This window comes from Zonotrichia leucophrys, chromosome 3 (genome assembly GCF_028769735.1).
Source record: "Zonotrichia leucophrys gambelii isolate GWCS_2022_RI chromosome 3, RI_Zleu_2.0, whole genome shotgun sequence".
NCBI lineage: Eukaryota > Metazoa > Chordata > Aves > Passeriformes > Passerellidae > Zonotrichia > Zonotrichia leucophrys.
In genome coordinates, this window is record NC_088172.1 from 39,076,462 (window position 1) to 39,103,949 (window position 27,488).

The 27,488-nt window shown below is 37.0% G+C and overlaps 1 protein-coding gene across 2 annotated transcripts in view; it reads right to left on the bottom strand.

The window, feature by feature from the left end:
- The window catches only part of REV3L (REV3 like, DNA directed polymerase zeta catalytic subunit), a 112,502-nt gene that overhangs the window by 52,763 nt on the left and 32,251 nt on the right, over positions 1–27,488 (bottom strand). For both annotated transcript variants that reach the window (XM_064707898.1, XM_064707897.1), the window contains exons 2-10: positions 17,732–17,921; positions 16,349–16,423; positions 14,746–14,906; positions 10,699–10,795; positions 2,735–2,829; positions 2,049–2,153; positions 999–1,083; positions 765–913; positions 347–475 (exon numbers count right to left, since the gene is read on the bottom strand). In XM_064707898.1, the coding sequence (XP_064563968.1) occupies positions 347–475; positions 765–913; positions 999–1,083; positions 2,049–2,153; positions 2,735–2,829; positions 10,699–10,795; positions 14,746–14,906; positions 16,349–16,423; positions 17,732–17,921 (1,086 nt within the window). The remainder of the gene's footprint in view (positions 1–346; positions 476–764; positions 914–998; positions 1,084–2,048; positions 2,154–2,734; positions 2,830–10,698; positions 10,796–14,745; positions 14,907–16,348; positions 16,424–17,731; positions 17,922–27,488) is intronic.

Here is a 27,488-nt window from a genome sequence, read left to right on the forward strand (position 1 = left end):
TCATTCTGATAGTTTCAGCCTTATAGCCCTAGGAGCACAAGGAAGAGCAATACCCACAAGAGACTGCATTGACCTGACCTGGCAAGAGGACAGGGCTTACTGAACCAGTCAAACAGAGCAGCCTCTACAAATATAGTCCTGGTGACACTTCTTAGAAAGCAGAAGGTGTGTTTTGGTGGTGGTAGGGTATGTGTCTGTGCGTGTGTGAAGTCTCAACCCGTTTTTAACCTGAAAAACTCCTTGAGATAAATTTCTTTCTTTCTTTCATTATGGGTAGCCTAAGGGAACACAAAGACTGTGGAACAATAAAATAGTCTGGAAGAAAAGACATTCCAGTCATACTCACTGAAAACAGTAGTCTGATTCAGTCTTTGAGACAAAGGCTGAAAGCACTGACTATTCTCCACAATGTTTAAAATTGCTTCTTCATTAATAAGTGCTTCCTCTTCTTTATCAGTATGCATCCTATTGGAATCTTTAAAAGAAAAAAAGAGAAGAGAAAGCATAAAACTTCTGAGTCAGAGACATCAATACATTATGAAAGCAAGCCACTTCAGAATGGATTTAACTATCCAACTATATTTCCATTATTGACTGTAGCAATTTTAGAAAGGCTTACTCTAACAATAACAGAAACCAAAACTACTCTTTGGTTTTTCATAAGTAACAATCACAACTTCCTTGGCTTACTTCTGTTAATAGTATGAACAGACAAACCATGGCATAGATTTATGCCTAAACAATTAGGATATTAAAAAACTCACCTTTGCCCATCTGTTTATCGTCATGCACTTCTACTGTATTAGCTGGTGTACATGGAAAGGCTTCAGGAGAGAGTACCTCAGAATGTAGTGTTAGCTCAGCAGAGAACTCCTCTGATCCATTACTGTAGTCCAATGATCCTGACAACGTTCTAGTTAATTGAAAAGCAAGTTTTAAATACATATTTAAGGTTTGCATAGAATACTATATTTTATGACAAATGGCTAAACACTTACACAGAGAAGTCATTTTGCTTGAGAATTTCCTTAAGTCTCTTCTGAAAAAATTTTTCACTCTCTGTTGCTGGCACAAATCCACGGTCTTTAAAATTTGAAAAATATTTGTTATTCAGTTTTACTTTGACCTCTCAACACAGAGAGCAGCTAAAATTACTGATTTTTATTAGAAAAAGGCTCAAAGTTGAAGTGCCTGCTAATTTTCAGTGCCAATCCAAGGGCTGACTTTCCAAGCGTATTAAAAAAACTTTAAAATACTTCACAAACTCCCAACTGGTCTCATATGCAACTGTGAGTAACAACAGCATTTATAAATCATGATGCAAGTACCCCAAGGTGAGCATCCAAGAAAAATCAGTGAACATTTTTGAGAAGTCTGGGTTATGCAGCCTCAATAACATTACACAGAAACACAGGAAAAAAGTCAACCAGAAAGTAGTATGCCTTAGCCAGAAACCTGCCTCTTTCCTTCTTTCAATCCTCTGTCTTATTTGCCAAATATCATTCATATTTTAAAAGAAATATGGCCTCAGTTCTATGGAGAACAGCCTGCTCGCTATGCAATTACGTTGCAGAGCACAATCCTCCCCGTGTAATGAATTTTACATAAAAACAGGGACATAAAAGACAGGAATTTGTCTATCCTATTAGAATTTTAATCTAATATCACCTTAGCTATAATTCTGCAGAAATTCAATGGAACTGCTCTTGTGCATAAACTACAATGGAAAGCTTCAGGATAAAGAGATTTAGCTTTGTTGGTATTTAAATGTTTTCCATCACAAAGCACACAATCTTAACTACCATTATCATTCATTCTGTCAGAATGTTTTTGCAGACAGCTGAATCATGATGCTTTAGGCAGGGTTACATCATCTTGCTTTCAAAATTGGAAAACACACACTGGACCATCAGTAAACCTGGAAGTAAAAAAATCAGTACATCTAAAAATCCCTCAAACATGATACACCAATTTAAATTCTGTCCTCTTGCTTGCTTCTTATTCAAAGTTTTGGATTAACAGCTGCTCAATTGTTTGGGTTTTTTTACCTTGTGACTCAGGTGGCTTAATCTGAGAAGATTCACATTTCTGCCTCCGTCGCTGCTTTTCATCCTCCCATATAGCTTGCAAACCAGGGTTCCTGCCAATCTGGGCTGAAATATGCAATTATACATGAAGGGAAATCTGCCAAAATGACAAAGCATTCTTTCCCCAAACTGGATTCTAACACTTTTCCTCATCTCTTTGTCATTCTAGCCTGTTATTTTTTAATTGTCATTCCTGCCTTACTCTAAGATTTAGTATTATGTAAAATTTAAGGTGTAACTTCATTTGCTTTCTAGATCTCCTATTTGTAATCTAGATCTTTGGCTTTTTCTTGTCTTCCCACCAAGTAATGTGTATATATATATATATGGGTGTATGCACATACATAGGCATACATGCACACATGATGTTAGTATTTCCATTACTATTTTTGGTATAGGTCTGAAATGGTCTATTATGCATTAAAAAAAACCCTCTTTATATTGCTCTGATAAGATGCTATTTTTATAACCTCCTTTCTTTCAGTTAACTATTTGTTTTCAAACTTTATACATTTGAAGATCAACAATTCACTAACACTGAAATATGGATTGTGATTTAGCTAAGATGAGCCTTAGAAGAAGAGTGAACTATGACAACATGGTTTCTGTTCTAAAACTATTTACATGGAATGTTATTAACAATTCACCTTCAATATCCAGTTGATTCAAAATGTCAGCAGCTACTGCATCCACCTCCAATTCACAGGTACTTTGTGGCTCAACACCTTTCAACATTAAAGAGCTGGGACAACATAAATATCACAGATTAATTTTATCAATACACTGAGTTTGACACATGTATCATCACTGCTTTTTAACTGGACTAATATCAAAAATTATTTTGAGGAAACAGAAGTGACTAACTGAATGCAGAATTATCAGTTCCCATCCTCACCTGCAAGTTCTTAAACTAATGATCATATTCAAATCTAATTAGATAAGAAATCTGTACCTTCAATTGTAAGGGTTTAGCTTTTTCTTTTGTGAGGAGAAGAGAAAGAGCTGGTACATAACTCCAACTACTAAAGCAATTACAATAATGTTCTTCCCCTCAAGCACAAAATGAAATTCTCTACATAACTCAGCCAATAGGACCAGGTATGCAGGCAGGATCATGCACCCAGAAAACACAGTGGCAAGAATTTTTCTTTCCCATTCACAGTTCAGCACAATACAGAGCACTTTAACATTTACAACTATTTTTTCTGGAGTTTTTTCTTTATTTAGCCTGATGTATAAGAAAGGGAGTATAAACAACCTTACTATATGCTGAATTAATACAGCTAACCAGGACAGCTGCTTTGATGAAGACTTGAAATACTAGAAACAGTTTCAAGACTGCTGTACAATTATCTGATCACCTTCCTGCTGTGCCTTTTCAGATCTGCAAATGTCAGTGACCTTCCACCTGCTGCTGTCAGTGAACAAATTTTAAGGAGTCCATGGAGGAAGGTAACAAACAGAAACCATCTTGTAAAAGTCTGTTTACCCTTTAAAAACCCTACCCTTTTAGGGCAATACTGAAAATCCACTCCAAGCTCTTCAACTTTCTAGCAGGGCTTATAGCAATAGGACAAGAGGTAATGGTTTTAAACTGAAAGAGAGTAAATTTAGACTAGACATAAGGAAGATTTTGTTTTATGATGAGGAGGATGAAATGCTGGAACAGCCTGTCAAAACAGGTGGGAGAAATCCCATCTCTGCAAACATTCAATGCCAGGTTACAGGGCTCTAAGAAACCTAATGCAGTTGAAGCTGTTCCTGTTCATAGCAGGAGGGCTGGACTAGATGACCTTTAAAGGTCTCTTTGAACCCAAACTATTTTATGATTCTATGCACACTTCTAAAGACAATCCACTGCCATCATGTCCCTCCATTCCCAGTCATGCCACCAGCTAGGAAACAAGCCCACAATATTCTCAAAATGTATACTTTTCATGTCACACACTTTGGGTGTTCACTCATCACAGGATTCAAACAGAGCTCTGCCTGCACAGTGGGCAACAGGAACTGGAGGCAAGCTGAAACTTGTATTTTGATCCCACAGTAACAAATCACCGCAAGAGCATTGGGAAACAAGACTGAGGAAAGAGGCTGCAAGAATTCTTAGCTCCCTTTACAAAACTGAAACACCTCTGGGAACAAGCAAAAAGGACTATGATACAGAGTGGTCAGAGACATCAGAAATTTGGTAAAGACTTGCTCTGACTTGTCTGGAGGATACAAAATCAAAGATCTGAGCTTCCCACTTTCACTAATTTCCTCTTTTAAAAGACAATTTAAAAACCCCAAAACTAATGGGGGTTGGAAAGGAAGATGAGGAGCCTTTCTGTCAAAAACTACAGTATTTCAATTTACATGGCATATTATTAAAATTAAAAACACTGAGATAATAACAGGCCTTTTCTGAAACAAATCTAGGATTTATCATTATAGTTGTCATTAACACTTTCATGATGAAGGCAGGGCTGGCAGTCAAAACTGCACACTCTAAAGAGTTACATGGAAGTTGATAAAGACACCTGACACACAGTAAATTCTTCAGTAGATTTGAGGGAATGTCTTCCCAATACCACTGGTTCATTAGCTCAGCATTTAACATCCTTGTCAAGGTGAGCTGCTAGACACTTGCACTAGTTGAAGTCATGGCAGTAGCACTACAAGCTTCTGCAACTTTCAGGTAAGCCACAAAGGCCAAGAAGTCATTTGTTCCCACTTCAGGAAAACCCCTGAAGGGCATATGAAAGCAGAGCAGCTTTAACTGACCCTGCTGACATTTTAATTTAAGTTTAATAAAACAAAACCATGAAGTGGTAAGGGGGGGAGTACAGTTATTTAACATGGTTACATGCTGCTTTGGGAACTGGTTCAAATGAGTATTGGCAACAGCTTGGTCAGGTGTTAGGTTTGGTGCTTTTGCTCACCTAAAACAAATGTGTGCAACATATTGAGAAAACACACAAAGTAACTGCATTTCCCAGTCTCTCTGATCAACACACATTTCCTCAGCAGCTACAGTGCTGTTTTAGCAGGTGAGAAGACAGCATGAAGAAATCAGAACATGTCTAGTCTCCTCCCACTGGTGGTTGATTGAAAATATGAACTATTTCATGTCATTAGCAGCTGTAATGCCTTCAAGTATATTCAGAAGTGCCTGTTCAATACAGGTTGCTTTATACAACAGACTAATCACCTGTCTCACATTGCATGAATTAGTTTTGCAAAGAAAAGTAGTGGTTTAGGTAATGACAAAATCATGATTTGAGAATATCTGTATTAGAACAAGGTTAGAAAACAATGAATTAGGAAGACCCAGGCAAAGCTTTTCACAGCATCTATGTCTCATTTTGTAAGAAGGCATGTAAAGTGACTTGTTCAGAAGATAAAACTTGTAATACAGGTATATGAAAGACAGGCTTGAGTGAGGTAGTGTCGAAGGAACCCAGCTGCAGGAGAATAGAAATTTACTCTCTGAAGAAGCAAATCAGAGTTGTACAACACTGAGCTGCCATACTTGGGATACTCATACTAATTAATTTTAAATTGCCTTTTATTCCTACACACTAGGTGAAAAACTGCAATACAAATCCATCTTACTTTTGTATAAAGATCTCCAAATATATTATTTTGAGAACAGAGAAAGTGGTCCTTATTTTTGAAGAATGTAATAGTTTGTTCACACTATCCACTGAGATAAAAACTATAGTTTAGGATGAAACTTGTGCTCAAAGAAACTACCCAAGGTCTGGTTTCTCAGACGTTGAGACAATGAATTAAGGTTGCAGTCAACACTTTTTTTAAAAAGTGCTCACTACATGCAGCTAGGTAGATCAAAGCTCTTAAAACCCCTGAAGAATACCAATATTAATGACAGCCTAAGGAAACAAGTTCTGTAATGACCCCATCTGAGGTATTTGTAATGTTAAACACACAAGAGCACAAGAGACAAAAACTAACTTCATGGAGTACCTGAAAGGTGTTACTCAACTGTGCTGATAAGGACTCTAAAACTTCACATAATAATTTTCCATGCTCTGCTCATGGCAGAAAACATGTCCTTGTTTTCAGGATGCTCAAGTGACTTAAATAATATGCACATTATATTAAAAAATCAAACAGTTAAATAAAAACATGCACAGGCTGACAAGCGAGAAAAGCAATTATGACAGTCACAAGCTTCGCAAAAATCTGCAACATTACATATCTGCTAGACTGTGCAGAAGTGTTATTTGTCAGATCTCTCCACTTCCATATAAACTAGTGTCTAATAGCAAATCTAAGATTTAAAAAAAGAAAGTGTTTCTCAAAAGCATTCTACCAATCATTCTGCTTTTAACACATTATGTCCAAGTGGCAGACTTGACTGGCAGATACTCCAAGTCTGATGTTTACCAGAAAGTTTTCTCAATGGAACTCAAAGAAGTGTTTCATCATTTATTATCAGCTGCCTGAATGGGATAACAAAATGTGTCTTGTGTCCAGAACTCCTGATGTCAAAAACTGTTGGATAGCACTACCAGGTTCAGGTGACTGCTGCCCATTTCAGGTTAGGCTTTGTAGGCTTCAGTGCAATAACACTGGCAAGTATTACAACTAAAAACCTTTACAGGGATTCCTGGACACTAGAAATTTTGGACATTTGTCTACTTGATAACAGAATCATTCTACAAATACATTTTTTTAAAATGCCTTTGACTTAATATAGTGCACTTATCATAGCAGCCAATCAATAATTTGGAGATTTGCCAGGAGCAAGAAAGGACATGGCTGGGTTGAATGCTGTTCTTGCTAAGTGGCTGAGTAGCAAGGTGCTCTCAAGCATGAAAGAGGGAGTTCAGTCACCAAGAAAATTTGACATATTCTCAAATGTTTTTTGAAATAAGGAACCATCACTAGTATTTACTCAGCAAAATGCTGTCCATGTTACATATGTGACTTTTAAATTTTGCATATTACCTTCCAGGTATCCAGAACTGTATTTCAGCCAAGTGATACACTGTGTTCCAAAGTCAAGAAATGCCTAATCACTGGCCCTACTGGCTTAAACAAGAGAACTTGTTAACTGCCAGTTATAGCAAGGACTTGGCAGATACGTGCTGGACTATCCCTAAAATGTATTCTTAATGTACACAAAGGATAATGAGTCCAAACAGACATCCCAGTCACTAAGAATACAAGACAGGCCTAGAAATGTTGTGGTCTCAAACAACATTTGAATGTCTTTTCCCTTCTTGCTTTTTCTTGACAGAACAAGTAATAACTTGAGCATACAGCTGAAAGGTAGGGAAAGATTTATGTGATCTTCATATCTGATATAATGGACAGGGAAAGAAATTTAGAAGTTCAGTGATATTTAGAAGAAACTCCAAATGCTACTGAAAATAGCAGTCAAGTGATAAAATTACAATAAGTGAAACAATTTTGCTAAACAATTCACAAAACGGTTACATGTCTCAACTTGAAGTGGATGGAACTTGAAGAGAACTGGATAATAAAGTGAGGGGACTGTGCAGATACTGCACATGAAACTAAAAATAAATACAGCTGTTGATATGCAAGTATGTATGTTGGGAATACAGAACATATTTTGCTAAGAAAAAAGAAATAAAGGAAGAAAAGCAGCTTTACAGCTATTCAGTAATGCTGTAGCCTGCAAAAATAGAAACAGCTGAGTCACAATCACTTCAGGAAACAATTAAAAGGGTTTCCTTGGATAGGTATCTCATACTATCTGGGTCAGATTTACCCTCAATAAGGCGGATCATGACAATTATGGATCCATTAAGCCAACCTAGAAGCAAATTTTCATAATTTGACAGGAAATGAAGTAGGAAGGCAATATGACAGTGGCACTGAGTATGGGTTTTATTACAAGAACACTGCTTTAACTTGTTGACTCCCATAAATAATCCAGGAGAAATTTTAACAGGCAAATAATTTTGCGTAGATACAGAACAGAGTAAAATCAGGACTGGAAAAGTTTAGATTTGTTGCTTTGCTATGGCATGTATGTCCTACAGCATGGGGAAGACAGTCATGCTAGAACACCCTCAATAAAAAAATTAATTTTCTAGACAAAAGAACATTTAACACAGTATCAAATGTAAACAATTTCAGTTTCAGGAGTCATAAATGAGTACCTAATTTATTAAAGCATTTTAGGAGCTAACTAAATGTGAAATTCCTCTTGGTTATATAAAAAGGACAGAGCATCGATACAAAATGTGTAGAACTGATTATAGGGCAGTTTCTGTAACTGGGCTTACTTCACATCTCATTAATACAGCAGTGTAGTAATGAAATATCCTGATAAGGCAAGCCAGTACACACGCTGGATACACAACCAGATCATAGTATCAGAAAACAAAAGCAAGATAACTGAGAAGTAGAATAATAGAAACAGGATGAGAAGAGAAACATCTTGCACTAATAAATCCTAAAATGTTCACAAGCCAAACTGGGCATGATAAATGAAACTGTAAGGTGTATGGGGAACTACCATTATCATTGCACATGATGTACAGAGAATTTGTGTGGAATATTATGTAGTATTCAGGCTTTACATTCAAGAAATAAATTCCTGCTGGTAGAAATACAGCAAACGACTACCAGGGAAATGGACAGTCTTGGGATTTTCCCCATTATTGTTAATGTCCCACTTCTGGAAGACATGTGAGTGCTGGAGAAGGACTGGCACAAGTGAGGTGCTGCACCCCTGGCTGTACACATGGAAGCGTGGAAGGAGGAAGAAAGAAGACTTGTGGTTACAGCCATGAGAAGGCATCCCTGGCTCCTGCTCTGCTGAGCTCATTCCTCTCTGGTGTTGACAACCAGAAGTACTACTGTGCTTTCTGTTTATCTGCCTTCCCCAGATCTGTGTAAAGTAACATCAGATAATCCTGGTCGAACTTATGATCCAACCTTAATGCTTATGTAAATTGACTTGCAGAACCAAGCCAAAAAAAAATTGAAATGGACCGTGAATGAAATATGCAGCCAAAAAGAAGAAATAGCCGAAGAACAACTGCACATAAAGCGACCACAAGTTGTAAGATCAATGTTGTTGCAAAATTCCCTTGAAGTAGTGAAAGAATCAGAAAACCAGATGTAATCAACACAAGCTCATGTTCTTGCATGCTAGAAAAACCTTAAGTATGGCCTAATGCACACATTTTCCACTGGGGAAGCAAAAACTCCCAGTATTTAACACTTGCAGGAAGTGTGGCATATCGAGCCCAATAAGCTCTTCAGAGAATGACAGGATCCACCCAAAGACTGAGAAGATTACTAGATGACAGAAGGACCTGCCAATCATTAACAAATAGCTTCAAGAATGAACTTGCTGTAGATAAATTATATAAATCAGTAGCTTCTGATACTGTGAGTTTCTCTCCCCTCCCCAGTAGCTTCTGATACTGTGAGTTTCTCTCCCCTCCCCAACTCTGGACACAAAATCCCCAAAATTCAAAAAATATTTCATTTTCTTATAGAAGTAAAATGATTATACACTACAAACTGCATAGGTTAGGAAATGCCTAAGAAAAAGGAAAAAGCATGGGAGACAGAGATGGAAATTCTAAGCTAAGTTTCTTATGTAGTTGCCATTCGAAATGGACAAACTGAATTCTCTGATAACACACTATTCATAGAATCACAGAGTCATTAAGGTTGGAGAAGTCCTCTAAGATCATCAAATCCAATTATTAATCTAAGACTGCTAAACCATGTCCCCCAAGCACCACATCCACATATTTTTTGAACACTTCCAGGAGATTCCACCAATTCCTGGGCAGTCTATTCTAATACCTGATCAGCCTTCCAGTGAAGTAATTAATACTCAATCTAAACCTCCTCTGGCACTTTTATTGTTTATTATTTTAATTATTGTAAATTACTAGAAATAATTTTATTTGTTTATTATTGTTATTATTATTACTCCCCTTTCCTCAGGCCGTTTTATTTTGTCCTCCTACTTCTTACCTGGGAGAAAAGACTGACCCTCACCTGGCTGAAACCTCCTTTCAGGGAGTCATAGAGAGCATTAAGGGCAGCCCTGAGCCTCCTTTTCTCCTGGCTAAACACCCCCAGCTCCCTCAGCTGCTCCTCACAGCACTTGTGCTCCAGACCCTTCACCAGCTTCACTGCCCTTCTCTGGACTCACTCCAGCCCCTCAATGTCCTTCTTGTCCTGAGGGGCCCAAAATCAAACTGAGATTCGAGATGTGGCCTCACAGTGAGGTCACATTAGTTAAGGATGATTACAAAAACACAATCTGTGAACTGATGTGTAAATATTCTCTATAACTATTAAATTGGCTTAACTCTTCACCAAACTCTTCATCATCATCAAAGTCATCATTCAAAAACCCAGAAAATAGAATTTTGCCCATTATTTCCCAGCTGGATTTTTATAACCATAAACCACAAAGCATCAGGTGACCAAGACTATACAGAGAAACTAAATAATGGTCATCTGTGTCACATAATCACTTTTGTTTTTAAATATGCAAAACATGTAAGGGTCCTTTAAATGAGAGACTGGAACTCTGTTACATGCCAGTTAATGTATACAGGAACATACAGCATACAACAGAAAAATCAGAGATGCTGACCTTGGAATTTCATCTTCTTCCCATTCAGCGAAAGATACATTGCTTGAATATTCTGGCAAATGAGTTCTATGATGTTTACTTACACCTGATGTGTCACCTAGAGAAAAAGTAGAATGAGAAATTAATTAATTTATGTGGCAATATTTTTTACAAATATCATTACATAACTGCATTTATTATTTAATATTACCAGTCCACCTGCTTCTAAAGAATTAATAGCACTGCATTATACAATTTTCACCCATTAACTATGCTATCATATATAAATTACCTAATTTTCTTTCTCAAACATAGACACATTTATATAAAAAAGAAAAATATATTTCCAACACACTGACATTATCTGAACTACATTTGTTGCATTCCAGTCATATCTTAGCCTAAATTCAATCTTCTCCTATTCGTGAAAATTTCAAAATAAATCATACAGCCTGATGTAAACTTCAGAATTTTCTGGGTCCACAGTTCAAATCCCAATGGAAATTAGAAGCTAAAGAAAACACTACTTCACACTTTTTCTTATTTGTTAGCTGGAAGGGAATATACAACACAGTCAAGATACAATGGTAGTAGCAGTAAGTGGAAACCTGCAATGAAGGCACATGTTGTCTGACCTACAAATAAAGAAAACACTACATTTGCTCAGAGGTCTCCATGTAAGGGAGTGTGCTCCAAAGTCATGCTGGTGAAGTCCTCTCTGAAGAATTCCTACCTCTCTTGAGGTCTCCATCTGAACCCTCATTCTTCAGAGAAGGCAAAGAAAATATACACAGGATACGACACAAGAAAGAAATCCCAGGCTCCAGGAATGGAGTTGGAGGGAGGTAGAAAATTACTCAGTATCCCACTTCTACCTAAAGGACCAGCTTGAACCTTGAATTTTCTCAGCTATGTTGGTGTCATGCACCAGCAGCTTTCTGGTATTAAACTTACCTTTCAGCCATAGCAAACACTCCTGCATTTGTTAAAGTTACACCAATTAACTCAACTGTCAGAGGTCTTCAGTAATTAAATATTTATTAGAACATGCATTTTTATTCTAAAAATTTCATAATGGTCTTTCATGTGAATTCCACTACTTGGAATATTAGGTTTGTCCTCATGTAGCAAAAAGTGCTAAGTTACTACAGAAGCAATTGGCAGGCACCATGCCAAAAGAACCTCAGAAGCTACAAATGGAAGCAGGCAGGCTTAATTCCATGTGCTCCAGACCAAGCTTACTGCTCTCAGATTAGGTTCCTGCAAGCTCTGTCCCTACATCAGACTCCTCAGAGTACAGGCATGGCACAGAGATGTGGCATTCAGGTGGGCTGAAAGGACACCCTTGTGCTCATGCAGAGCCAGCTCACGTTCCAGCCATACCTGCCCTGTTATGGTCCATGCACTTCGATGCCTAAGCATCCATTCTGGAAAGACAACACAAAATATCTGATCCCATTTGCACAGATCCAGCTCAAACCTAGCACACCTTACTATCTGGGCTCTTCAAAAGTGCTGACTTGTCCTGGCCAGCTAGTCCAGAAAAAACACAGCCATGTTTTTACTGTGTGGTATGTCAGCTAATTCTCCATATTAAAATGTAAACTGACTATGCATGGAAACAACTCTTGTTACTTTTCATCTGCAGCTTGATTAATTTAAGTTGAAGAAATAGGACTGAATAGTTATATATTTTAAAGGAAAATACATCTCACAGCAGTTATGCAAGGTTATAGGCCAATTGGTAAAATAGATACTATTATTTTTTAAAATTATATGCATTTCAAATACCACACCACAGCAGTTTTGGGGCATTATTCCATTTCTTCTTCCTTATCATTGCTATTTTCATAAATTTCTAAAAATTGAGGCTCAAATTCCTGTATTAGTTTGTTTCTTCAGTAAGTTAATCATAGGAACAGGAATTTAAGGAGAATCAATATTTCCCTTCTCTTGATATAAAGATCTTTAAATACAGTAGCAATGACACATCAAGGTCTTTCAGAGACATATTACAGAAGCAGATTCAGCTACTGAAAATAAAAGTTTTGCAACAGTTACAGTGGTATGTAGTGCATGAATGAATAGGCAGCCTTCTTCACAGTCCATAAAGACAAGGCCTTGAAGAAATGAACTGCTGCACTTTCTGGATACAAGCTGATGAAGGCAGAATATTCCTGCTACAAGAAATCTGCATGCTGACCTCTCTCAGCCTTCAAAAAGACTGACTTATCTCAGTGAGAAAAATACCACTATGAACAGGCTCCTGAGGCTGCTTGCTTACACTGACAGATGTGTTAACTGGCAGACTCATTTTCATATCATCTGCAAGGGAAGTAAGGGAAGTGTTTGTTGCACATCTTTTGGCAAAGGCTTTTACTGCTGTCTAAGAAACAGCGTTTGGTCTGGCCTGTGTGACACAGCTGTACCTGACTGAGAGGAACTCCCACAACAGAGAGACTGAGGAACAGGCAGGTAAAGTGTGTCAGGTGTAAGCAGAGGCTGTGCTTCCACACCACTCCAACAGCCTGAGCTCAGAGAGGGCTGCTGTACAGCAGTGCCTCTGTAAGGCTGCACCAGGGACAAACCATTTGGCGCTTGGCTGCTGTGCCAGGAGCAATAGACAGTGATCCTGTGCCTGGGGACTCTGACAGACTGAGCTCAGGCTACTGATGCATGTGTGATGCGGAGCCATGCAAAGCAGAATCAATCTTCCTAGGAGCACTGCAGCCAGTATATGATCAAGCCAGACAAAGCAGTGTCTTTTTTTTCCTTTTATTTTATTGTATTCTTCCCCTATAAGAACAGTTAAAGTCCACTGATCTCAGCCCATACTCCTCTTCCACCCCCTTGTTCCCATTCAAGACTTAGGTTTCTCATCCATAAATAAATAATGAAGGAGAATATAAACAGCTTATGTTTTTCATCTATCATCTGAAAGCGGGGAAAAAAAAGAGCATTGGAAAAAGAATGGAAGCAACTATTTGATACAATCCCCTTGCACGTTTCCAGCAGGCTGATTTGAATATTTGGAGAACTAAAGGTACCTGAGTGTATTTCCTCAAGACTGAAAACCCTGACGATGCTCTGTCCATGGCAGAGCTTTTGCCTTCCTACAGTTCTGACACTAGCAAAAAGTGTGGCCTATTGTTGGGCATGAAAAGAGTGTTTTCCTTCAAACAAGAATTAGTTATAAAACTCCATGGGCTAATCCACTGTCATCTGAATATACATGCATAAAAATAAGGAGGATATTCTGCACGATTATTGCTCTACCTTTTTACAAAAAGATACTTCACCATTCCTTTCAACTTTTGCTTTACCTATAGGAACAATTACTGCTTAAGTAATCAATACTTATTTTACTAAATGTTACCTACCAAAGGCATGCTTTTTCTACTGTATGTCTCCTTTATGATGAAGAATTTAGAAGAATTAGAGATGTTTTCACCAAACTTAATTTTTATGTCAGTGGTACATCCGAAATGCCAAATTAATTTCTTAAAATGCTTCCTTTGCTCACACACTAATAATTCAAATTTTACCGTAGAGCAAATAACTTCAGCACAAACACAACCATTTTAATTAAGAACACTGATTGTGATTAGAGCAAAATCTTTAGCCATAATTTTGCAAAGACACTACTGCAACAACAAAAAAAAAAGAATTTTAATCGATGTAAGAATCAAAACCATAAAAAGATTAAACAACACTATTATTGTGCTATCTTTCATGTCAATTCTTCAACTAAACATCAACAATTTTTCATCTTCTAGAAAAGAGGTGTGGTCTTCTTGTGAAATGGTCACAGCTGCACTGCTGACAGAACACATTTCTTGACACACAGCATCTCATTTCGGGAAGCAGGCTCTTCCTCAATCCCCACACAGAGGCACAGAAAGAAAAAAGCTACATATGGACTTTATTTGACACAGAACTTCAGGGAAACAACACGATACTCATTCAGCCAAAATAAAGCAAAAGCTTGACAGTGAGTGATGTCTTGTACAAAATGGTAATTTTTAGCCTTCAAAACAATTATTTGGTCTTAAGAAATAAACACCTTACCTTTTCTCCTTGCTTTTCTGAATTTCACAGCAGCCAGGTTTATTAAATTCATTCCATATAAATTGTAGTCTATAAAGAGTTGGAGGAGGTAGGGAATATGGGCTTCATGAGGCTGGTAAGATTTGTTCATTATGGCTCCACCTTGCAGAAGCTCACAAACTCTAAAAGACAAATTAGGACACAAATAAAAAATTATTTACAACAATATTGATATTTGACTTTATCAAAATACAGAATACTTATCGACATTTTAAATTTTGCCTTCGTTGTATTTTTAACTTAAGAACTGTGTTTTCACAATAACAGTTGAACAAAAATGATCTCTGCTGATAATGACACAATGTTTGTGTGTAAGTTGCAAAGGAGATGTGAATCTTTCAGCTAAAAAACCATGAAACTCTTTGAAAAAAAAAAATCCTACATTATTCTATTCCTGCAAGTGATCCAAAAGCCATTATAGGCCATGGAAATCTTTCAACGGAACAACTGTGGCAGCTGCATGCCTATCCAGCAGTAATAAGTTTGAAAGTCTCTCTAGTTCTCATTGACATATATACAATATATATGATACATATAATGTCCTTCATGGTTTTCAAGCTACATACTGTATACTCAGAAGTATTTTTTAACTCTGCAGAAGGACAAATCCTCTCTTTTAAACAGCTGCACACTAAAAAATAATTGCAAGTATTTGGATAACTGTAAACTGGTACAATAAGTTTATCTCAAATTAACAGTATACAACTATACAACAAAGAAAAGCACTAAGCATTTCTAAATGCAACAAACTGGGATTTAAAATAAAGTTTTATACTGAAAAAAGAAAGGAATAATTTCAGTGAAGTGTCAGTCCTTATTTGGATAGGAGCAATTCAAACATGAGGATCTCCAAATTTTGAAACAACTTTCCCATCACTCATTAATACAGAAATTTTAAATAATGCAAAATTTCACTTGCCTAGAAGAAAAAACAGATAATCCTGTCTTATGATCATGTATTGGATCTTTCAAAAAAAAGTTACAGAATGTAATAGCTCACACAGCACTAAAATCAAGAGATTTTAGTTTATGCTTGGAAAACAATTCCTCCTTATTTATTTTTGAATTTACTGCAGCTACAGTAAGATTGAAATCAACAGCACTTTCATACAGCAGAACATTACTGAGAAATAGAGAAACTGTTGAATAACAAAAGCTATTCAGTTTTCCAAGCAAATCTTAAAATTTAGTAATTTTTACTGGAACTAAAACCTACCAAAATTTACTTCCTAACAGATGAAATGAAGCCACATGAGAGACAGCTACATTGTTTTCCTTAAGAGTTACAGGAAAAGTAAGCTGATGCAAATTTGTTTAATTGTTCACAAATTACAGTAAACACATAACAGCTAAAGGCAAGCATGTTTTGGTATTGCTTTTCTAACACTCTACTGCTTTAAAAGATTATTGGTGTGTTTAAAATTGGTAAATTTTATAGTGTTTTGAAAACCATGAGACAATTTTGGAGATTTTGTTAAGTTATTGGTGAATCTTATTTCAAACCTGACTTTTTAATTCAAGATACAAGGAAACCAGACAGAACTTTGTACTTCAAGATCCTTACCTTTTTACCATTGCAGGATTGTAAAGATAAATCTTCATAAACTGTCTCTCCTTTTCATGGTAACCATAAAAAGGCCTGAAGAGAAAGGAATAAAAGAAAGAAGCTAGCCAGTTATGCTGTGGCATTACTTCAATGACATTTTACTATAAGGACTATTAAATAAGCACGTCTATCTACCCAGTTAAAGATGAAGATGTATTTAATTTAGGTCTTTCCCATTAGCCTCTAATGCAAACAAAACACCCAAAACACTCGTATGCTGCTTTGAGGCAATGAGCAGCTGACTTTCAGTAACAACTGTTCTGAAATTCTAAGGCAAGAGAGGTGAAAAAGAGGCAGGTTCTCCTAATTGCTACCTGCTCTTTTCTAACTTATTCAAGTAAAGATTGTCATCAATAGTTTCCTCTGCCCAGCTTTCACTACTGAGATGAACAGCTATACTACAACTGATATAGTTCTCACAAAATAACAATATCAAGACATTTGGTAGGTGACCTTCTTCGTTACTGTAAAAACATCAGAAAGTTCTGACTGAAAATAAAAACAAGTTATTGCAGCCACTTTACTCATAATATCTAGAAGCCACAAAAACTGGCTGGGAACAGAAATATTAACTTCCTACACTTAAATAATTAGAATGTATTTCAGAAATGCATGAAAAAAGCAAATAAAACATAGTGTTGCACAACACTGAAAATTAGCATTTACATAGTTTTGAAGAGAAAAAACTGAATGCATGTATCTCGATTACCTGTGCTTTTCCAGGATATTTTCCTATTACTCATTATGATTTGAGTTATTTTTCAATCCTTGGTTATGCAAATTAAATAAAAATGAACTAAAAGAATGAATGCTAACATTCAATATAGACAGCTACACCAAATGAAACAAAGTGGTCATCTTGACAGATTATTAAATGAGTGTTTAAGAGCCTCCACTTCCTGACCTGTGCTGCTCTAAGAACCAGACAGATAAACATTGCTTGAGAGTCTGATGGGGGCAATATTTCATGAACCAAAAAGAAAAACCAGAAAAAAAAGAGCACCTAGATTCAGGCTCCTGCAAGACATGCCTGGTCTCAGGGAACACAGAATAATTCAGAGAGGTAGAACTAAGAGGAACAGATTTTGCAAAATTATAGACACTAGGATACAAGTTAGGGAAAAATGGTTGTGTCAAGACGGTTTTTTGGGAAAACCTGTTAACTGTGTTAAGGTCAAAGCAAGTGAGAAGAATAATTAAGAAGTTGTACAGCCCTGTATGAAGACATCCATGGGTGGAAAATGAAAAAAGATTAGCACTTCAATCATCCAAGTCCAAATAGTACAACTGCAAAAAGCTATTCAAAACAAGCAACCAAAACTCCTGACAGGTCATACTTACATTCCAGACACTAATGATACTTTGAAAACATGTTGGACAGTAGAAGATGGATTTCCTAAAGCCACATTGAGTGCCCTGTCAATGCTGAACGCCACTTGACGAAGGTAGCACTCTGGATGCTGTCCAAAACCATCGTACGGTACATAGAGGTAAGGGAAGACACCATGTAAGTGGAGACAAGTCTTCTGACCTAAAAACAAAAGGTAAACATTTATTTTCTAGTGACTACTTTTTCTTCTTCTTAGTAGTTGCTACATCTGAGTTTTTTCATATTACTTTCAGGTTCTTCAGACAGGATAAATTTATGAGGCAAGTGCAGGTGTGTTTCAAGCAAAAGGTACTAATGTAGAGAAGTTCTCACACTTGATTCATTGACAAAACCAAAACAGAACAGATGTGGTTTGTGACATATCCATGACTACACCTGTGTAACAGAATTCACTACTAATTATTTTCTTTACAGAAATAACACATCTCTCTAAGAATAACTTTGCATACTGAATAAATGTTGGATGCTTAACAGTTTCTCAGCCTTTGTGAAAAGTTCTCAGTAGCAATTACACAATCTCAGAAATTAAAAAGAACATCCAGAGCACCTATGAGGCCATTCAGTATTCTAGTTATTGGGTGTAAGTGGAAAAAATACCAGGCAAATTTAAATTTTTAACATCTGCAAATCTCTAGACTACTAAAACCACACTTACTTCTCAGCATTTGCTTCTGTGAGTCTGCAGCAAGAGCAGAGGAAAGGACACACCATGAAAACCTTTGTGCTAGACCAGTCTGAGCTCCTCATTCACACAAGGCAGTACAGTAATACAGACTGGGGCCTCCCAAAGCCACCGCATTTTTAGGGGGACTAGTCTCAACTACAGTGCATGTTATCTGCTCTTTTCTCACCACAGTGCAACAAAGCACGCATTTGGTGGCATCCACTTGCCACCTTTTCAGTCCCCAAAATCATTCACGACTTCTCAGTGGCCAGTGAAAACCTTTCACAGGAAAATACTATAAGCATGTGTTGCTGACTAACAACCACCACCACAAGGACAGGCAGCACATATCCCTTTGCATTTTGTTTGGATGAACTCCCTGCATGAGGACAGCAAAACTGGCTGTGCTTTCATCACCCAGGAGATGAATGCTACAAAAAGGGAACACAACTTCACTGGTCCACAAGCCCAATGAAAAGACTTCCAAAAGCCCACTCTTTCAAACTGAGGCTATTTCTTAGCTGGTGGAGCTTGCCTGAAGTATTTACACTCAGTCATGTCCCAGGGGCCACCCACTGAAGACAGCTTATCCTGAAGTGCAGCAATAACAAGACTTTCAGACTGGGGACTGCCTGCAAATCTTTTACACCTGTGAAAAGCATGCCCAAAAATCCCACTAACAGCACAGCTTTTTTGCCTCTTTTTTAAAACTGGGGTCAAATGTGTTGTTCTTCAATTATGTTTAGAAATAAAGAAATTGATAAAAAAACTGGTACTACAAGTCCATTTTCTGAGCTGAATTTTATTCTTCTTGCAAGTCAGCTGCATCAAGTCTCCTCATCAATGTTGAAACACAATCTATATATGCATTCATAATGTTGAAGTCACCATCTATGAATTCTGCCCATGTCTTTTAAGGTATTTCAGGAGAATAAAATTCTTATTTACGTACCATGTTTTTCAAACAAAAATTCATTAAAAGAAAGGGAAAACTAAAAAACCTAAGAACTACAGGTTTAGGGTTTTTTAAAAACCAAAAACAAAGGACAGTAAAAGCTTCATATGGCAGAAAACTTCTTTACCTCTAAGGTGGAAAAAATAATCTATTGATAGCATGTGAACTGAGAGGACTGATTTGTACAGTGGTAGCAAACCATTTATTTTCTATACCAAGTCACCAACAAATCTGAGTGTTTACTGATGGCTGTACTTAGGATTGATTTTGAAATAAAGGAGTCCCCCATTTAAATATAATTATCAGAAAATTAATAGTTCTTTGAAGTCCTACAGGTTCTCTATTCAAGTTTGGTTGGTTGGTTTTGGGAAGGATTTGAGTTTGGGTTTTTTTAGTACTTTTTGTTGCTAAGTTGGAAAGAGTGGGTTGTTCTTCTTGTTTTTTTAAATGTATCCCAGGATCATGTTCAGGGGAAAATTTAAACTAGTTCATGAAGTAATTTGTCTGAATGCTCACTGCAGCTTAAAAAAAACCAAGTGAACAAACCAACTCACCCCAAGCTAAATTTGATATATTGAAATACAGATTGAATTTCTGTATTTCTATATATACAAATATACATGTCTATACCCCCATGAATTTTACGAATTCAGGTGTTTGCTTTCTAGAACTCATCAGTCAGAATCATTTCTGTGCTTATACATTTTATTTGCACTACTTGCTATGGACTCCTTTCAAGAGCATGAATTTTTTCATATTTAAAAAAATATCTTAGCTTTAATGGTTGTCCAAGTATTCTGAGTTGGAGTTAATTTACGATCCCTTAGTTTTTTATGTCATAATTTAGGACAAAATTGCAAAGCACCAGAATAAACAGAACGGTGACACAGTCTAAACTTACTGTACTTAAATTCAGGTTCCTTTCAAGTTAATCAGCTATTTAACAATTCTTGCTGAACTGAAAATGTACTTTTATTGTTGAATAAAAATGAGAACATGTACAAAGAAAGTTTCCTTCTGTTCCCTTCCCCTGTACTCCCCTTTATGTGCAAAAAAACCCATGAAAAACACTGGCTTTGGATTGAGCAGAGTCAAATTGCCACTTAACTGCAGGGAAATCTTACAGAATACACACCCTGAGCTGCTTTTCATTTCTGATTCTGCCAAGAAAGCAAACAAGTTACTGCTGAGCTAAGACTCCTATTAGGCCAACAGCAGTCAAGTTACATGGGTTTACACAGCTACTTACTTTGATCCTCGATAGTATTGATTTCTTAATCGTGATATTTGGTTATACTGCTATTTTAACTTAAAATCGACATGATTAGAAGTCTGACCCTGTTAAGAACAGTCATGTATTTCCATCATTTAGGTAAAATCATCAAAGTGCACCAAATATCATGGTATTGAGTCTGAAGCCCAGACTCCAGTAATAGCAACCATGGTTTGCACTAACCCATTAAAAATTCTAGTGGATTCTTTCCAATAGAGCCACAAGGAGAAAAAAGATCTACCCACTGAGGATTTCAGGCTACACAGACCTGCCAATTTACAAGAATTAAAAACCTGGCCTGGGAAAAGGTTAATGAGTTTTATGGTTTAAATATGCTAATCTTATGCTCCTGTTTCTTTTTGGAGATACAGAAAAACAAATTTGTGCCACTAGAATAGCAATGACTGCTACAGTGCCCACTTACAGTGACCAGATTATGTTATTTTTATATCTGTTCATCAGTTCCTTCACATCTGTAGAATCAGTGGAAGGGATGCTCAACAGCAGATTCTGCATATGCCGCTCTCCACAGAATTTCTGGATACAAAATTGGCCACTGATGGGACAAGCAACAGAAATGTTTTCATTCTGTGCCCTCTTCATGGGCCTGAAAGAATGAGGTCTGCACTGGCTGAATCACCTGCAGATCAAGCATCTCAGTATGACTCAAGGAGACTGCTAATTAAAGCACCTATAAGTAAAGCTGAGGCTTAATTATGAGTCTTTGTAAGGCACTGAATGAAGTAGTAAATGAAGGAACACAAAAATTGCTGCTGTAACACAGAAAAAAGGCAATACACAAAACCTTGAGATATTATGAGATATTCAAGTAGCAAACTGGCCATTTTCTCTGAAAAGAAGGCACTGCCAACTAAACATCAATATGGATGAATATTCATAATAATAATTATGAATCAATACTTCAAAAATAATACAAATGCAGTATTTTCATAGAGTATAGAAAGAAAGCTCACCTGAAAAACCCATACTTCTAAAAGCAAGTGGCATAAATGTTACTGAAGTATTAAAATAAAGCATTTTGCATACTTGACCCATGAGAGAGATACTAAGAAAGTCAATCTGGTATTTTTTCTGGAAGATGGTTGCCATATACATTACTATTAGGAGCATATACCAAGCATAATCCTTCAGCTACTCTATAATTTTTAGTATTACAAGAAAAATCTGTAGCAACCCTAAGATAGAAAACGTCAATATTATCAGAAGAGAACTGAAACCAGAATGATAATGCAATGCAAAGATACAGGAACTGATGTCTTCTGACCACCAAAATGCTCAGCCATGACCAATGATCTGGTAGGGATGAAACTGAGATGCAATTTACACAGAATGAGTGAAGGTGGAAGGACCTCTGAAAGTCATCTTGCCCAGCCCCTTGCCCAAGCTTATGAACACCTAATTTCACAGCACAAGAAATTAGAGAATCTGACAATTATTATTCAATTGTCCTCAGAGAAGTGCCTTTTCATCATTTGTAAACATTGACTTTGATTTAAACATCTAAATCTTTCTTACACCAAGATCAAATTGGACAAATTTCTGTACAAAAGAAAAATGTGAACATTATTAAGAAGGGAACTTATTTAATTGACCAGTTCAGGAATAAAGTTTGCAAATAAGACAGAAAAGGAGCACATAAACATCTATGTATACATTCCAAGAGAAAACAGAAGTCTATCTGTTCTAAATGGAATTCCACACATACATGACTACCTGCTGGCTCATATTCCATCAAGGGGAGAGCTTCTGTAGATACTGTCTCCATTTATTTCCTCCAGAAGCCTTACAGTTTCATGGGAGAACTGTCTGAACAAAGCATGTAGATGACCACAGAAGGCAATCAGGTTGGCCAAGAATGATTTACATTGAGCGAATCCATTCTGATTACTCTAATTTCCAACAATGAATGAGAACATGTTCTACAGTTGTGGTACAGTTGAATTAACTTGTCATAAATGATACTCAAAGCTGTGTAGCTCCTCTCCTGTAATTCTTAATTTAGAAACTGACTACAGATGAAACACAGCGCTGGAAACATTCTGAATAGATGTCTTCTTTAGTATTTAGAAAACAAAACCCAAATCTAGATAAATATGACTTCAGAGAACAGTTCAACACTGGTCTACATGCAGTCATATTTTGCTGTGATATTTCTGCTACAGAACAAGCTGATCCCATTATAAGAAGCTAAGCAAAGCCATAGGGAACAATGGTGTGGGAGTAATACAGATATTACAGCAGCATTTAGAAGCATGGCAAAATCCTAAGATTTTAGGAAATTTGGGCTGGGAATTAATAAAGAGATGCAGAAGACAGAAGACAAATGGCTTTTCATACACTTGCAATCTGTTAGAAGTACTTCAAGTACAGTTTTGTAAAGTGGAAGGACTAACTAAGCATGGGCAAGTATTAGAAGAAGAATGCACACAAACATGTCAAGTGTCACTACAGGATGCAGAAAAAAGAAGGGATTTCTTCCTTTTAACAGCAACAGTAAAACAAAATAATTATAAATCAAAAGACATGACACTACCATCTTAAAAAGAAAATTGGTATTTTCAACTAACTCTTGAACCACTTACATTCAAAAACACTTGAAAAATGAACTGTGAATAGTGATGCCTACAGAGAATTGGAAAATTAACAATTCTATTGTAAAAAGAATTCTAAAAATGAATTTTTTAAAGTGGAATATTATCAGAAAACAATTTCAAATATGTAAGAGAGGCATTCATTTTTTTACACATAAACAATGAGCAAACCTCAAGAAGAAGCACAAAAGTTGAAACCGTTTATTTAATACATCAACTCAATGAAGGTGTTCTGATTATCTCCGTAAAACTACCTCCTCCTGACTGGAATTGATTAGGATGGATCTTTTCTGAATTCCTGCTGAGACATTAGAAAACAACCTCAGAAGTACTACTGATAAGCCTAGCTGTTTATAGGATGCAAAGGTACATCCAGCAGAAAGGAACATCTACTCCCTACTGTTATCACCAAGCAAAAATAACTGAAATATAACTCAAAAAATTTATTGTTATGCAGTCCAACTAAAACCGGAAAAGTCCAGAGTGGGATAAGATAATTTAAAAGTATCTCCAGAAATAATGGAGACCAAAGAAGGTAATCATCTCAAAAAGCAAAGATAAGCTATGTAAAAACCACTCTTCAAGCTGATGACTGTGAGTTATGAGAAACAGCTATAGTTATTTTCTTCTTTTCTTAAGACATACAAGGTGAGGACGGGTATTCACTTATTAAAGATCTGTCTATAAAATGAACCCCATACAAAATATTATTCTTGCTTCCTCTATTGACAGATTACTCATGTAAGTAGCCGGACAACATCAGTAACTATTTCTAGCCTGAGTGTCAAAAATCACTATGAAGCCAGCCAGCTAAAATGAGCTAAAACACACAGAGGAGGGAAATGCAGCTGACCCCAGCTACAGACTCTAGCTATCACACTGAGTGAGCTCTTGGCACTTACAGGCTGGCAGCCCAGTCCAAGCTGCCATTCTGGTAAGAAACACAACCACATGAAAGCAACACAGGCAGGCTATGTTAGACCACACTGACCAAAGCACAAAAGAGTGCTTTGAACAGAAAAGAGTGTATTTACTAGTCTCAGGTAAACTGATGAGGTGTACTTCTCCACATCCTGTAAAATATGAAGAAACAAGTCAGTAATAAAAAAGGAGGGCAGAACAGTCACACAGCTTTTGGTTTCCACTTCCCTCCTCAACTGTTCATTAAAGACTGACACTACCACACAAATCTATCTTACTGGTCTCTCTTGGTGCAAATTACACAAGTCACTTGTAAATGGAGACTGGTGCACAGACAGATATTCAAAGAAAAAGTTTTTGTAGTAACTGAACTTTCACTTCCACAGGAGGCTCATCTTCCTATTCAAGTACTGCAATGTGTGTGCACTGCTCCAGCCACAACTCATCCCTTTGTCCTGTGCTACACAAAAGAAACTAAAACATTCGTATTCAACAGGTATTTTTCTGTCAGCTGCAGAGCTAGTTGGATAAAAAGCACCATAAATTATTACAAAAAATTGTTTGTTACTCTAAACTGTAGGCAAAAAACTCTCTGGTCTTGTGGTAAGGTTAACAGTGTTTTCATTAGTATAATCCTTCATAGACACTTTTCAGCAATGCTGACTATAAATTCCTGAACAACACCAAGCTCGTGTAATCTCCCCAGAATAACACACTGTAGAGTATATACACTCATGAGTCACATTATTTTATGCTGACAATGAAATGACATCACCTTCTGTTTGTTTTCTCTTTCTGTTTTCTTCAAATGGCACTAAATAATTCTATAAATATTTCTTGAAATTTTTGGGTTTGTATCTGCATTAAGATCTCTCACTTGCAGGTAACAGTCATTTCAGCCCACTCCTTGAGCTGATGAAAACTAGAGGATGTGCTCCACAAATACAAGCACTGCTCTTAGCCTACTCATAAGCAAATCTGCAACACTTGGTACTCCTTATCACACATACCCTTTTATTTCAATAAAAAAATTATGTTTTTAATTTTATGTTTTAGGCTTATAATTTCTGGACAAGTAGCAACTTAGTAGGAAGTACTTCCTTCCTACAGACACCCTCCAAATTTCTGTGTAAGCTTTTGAAATGACTACATGGTGTGTGACAGTAACAGCAGGGGACAGAATCTCATGACCCAGGAAATAAACTGTATTCTCAATATCTTGCTAACTCTGTGTTCCAGGTTTATGTGCCAAGTGTTTGGCAGAGGAGGGGCTGCTGTGGGAAGAGGCCAGAAGAGGCTGCCCTGTGCAGGACACGGCCAGACCCAACAGACACTGCAGAGCAGAGCTGAGTCCCTCAGCCAAGCTGGGGACACTTCTGGGAGAACATGTTTAGGAAAAGGAACACCACAATCAGAGGAAAAGTGGAGGAGGAACATCTCCATGGAACAGCAGATATTCCCTGCAGTCCATGGAGGATGCCACAGTGGAGCACAAGGATACTCCTGAAGGAACTGAAGCCCATGAGAGCCCCCATTGGAGCAAAGCCACGATGAGGAAGAAGGCAGAGACACCATTGTGTACTGGCTGCAACCCCCCTGCCACTCTCCATGTGAGCAGGCATGGCACGGGTGGGGGATGTGAGAAGCAGAGCTGAGCCTGGGGGAAGGGGGACAAAAGGTGTGCTGTTTTGAATTTCTTTCTCACCACCTGAATCAATTTTAGTTGGCAATAAAACAGCTATTTTTTCCCAAACAGAGTTTGTTTTGCCTGCAACAGTAATTGGCAAGCAGCTTCCCTGTTGTTATCTCAACCTATTGTTTTACTGTTTCTGTTTTTCCTATTTTACCCCCTTCCATTACCAGACTGGGGGTGGTGGGTTGCACAAGCAGGCAGCCGGATGGAAATTTTGCTGTTGGTCAAGTCTGGCTGAGCATAAACCACTTAACAGAAATGATTCTCTGGATGTCAACCTCTAAAGCATACTATGTCAGACAGTAAAGGTAACAAAGTAAAGCAAGTCTTAGTGTTAGCAGACTCCTATCTTCTACCTTGTGATCTCTAACTGCACCAGAAAACTTCAGAGGGTGTTACAGCTGCAAATCTCTACTTTAAGCCTTTACTCAGAATAGAAGTTTCAGTCTACCAGATTTAATTTAATAAAAACAATATACAGCCTCAATCACCAAAGTAACCAAACCTTTCAATGCAACATTAAAATATTTAACCACAAACTTGACTAAAATAAAGTAGTCCTATTATCATAGCTTACATTAAGTGATGTATTGGTATAAATATTGTCTGTTTGTTGTGTTAATACATAATTAAACAATGTGGGAGACAGTATTATCCTTTACAACAAATGTACTTAAAAATATATTAGTGAAAGATATGCCTATTCATGAGTCTTCCAAAAAAGGTTGTGCATGAAGGTGGAGAACATTCAAGACACTTCCATGTGGGGGAGAAATTCCAGCAAGCAGGCAGAAAGATAAAATGCTCTAGATCCATTGAAGTTTTTAAAGTTGAGATTGCACATACCTCAAATCCTCATTATAGTTTTTCCTAGAGAATTTCATAACAGGATCTTTCAAGCAAGTGAAACAATTTTCATCTGGTAACAGCAGCACTAGGTGTGCCATGGACCCATCCTCAGCCAAACTCAATTCTATAATGCAGTTACAGAGGGAGCAGTTCCATAAGTGACTTAGAGAAACCATATCCTCAAAAACTGGTGTTCTGAATCCTGATTTATCTAGCAGAACTGTAAATCCTGAGCAATTCTAAAGTTTGCATCACACACATAGACAAAAATGTTACCAATCCCTTTTTGATCATATAATTTTTAAACTTCAATTTAGTGGTTGTTCAATAATTATACTTGTCATCAACAGATAGTCAGGATTGACTTGAGAGGTACTGTGCAAGTGCAAATAGAGTAGTTTCAAAGAGTGGAAACAACAGCAGCATTAGAAAAAATTCAGATTACAGCATTTTTCAGTATTTTTTAAAATTGTTTTCTTTCACACTAAAGAACACAGTATATGGAAATCACACTACAGTAGTGTTCTATTTTATTTAGATAGCCTCCTTGCTTTACAAAAGACATAGCAGGGTAAGAATCTCATAGAAGAAAAAAAGACCTTGAAACCAAAAGTAAATGAAACGAACTCTTTTTGGACCTTTCCTACGGTATTTTAAAAGAATCTACATTTCAGCTTTTTGCCTCCTACTGCAAATACAGCCCTCAGGTGTCAGCTACACCCTTAGCTGTGGGCACTAACA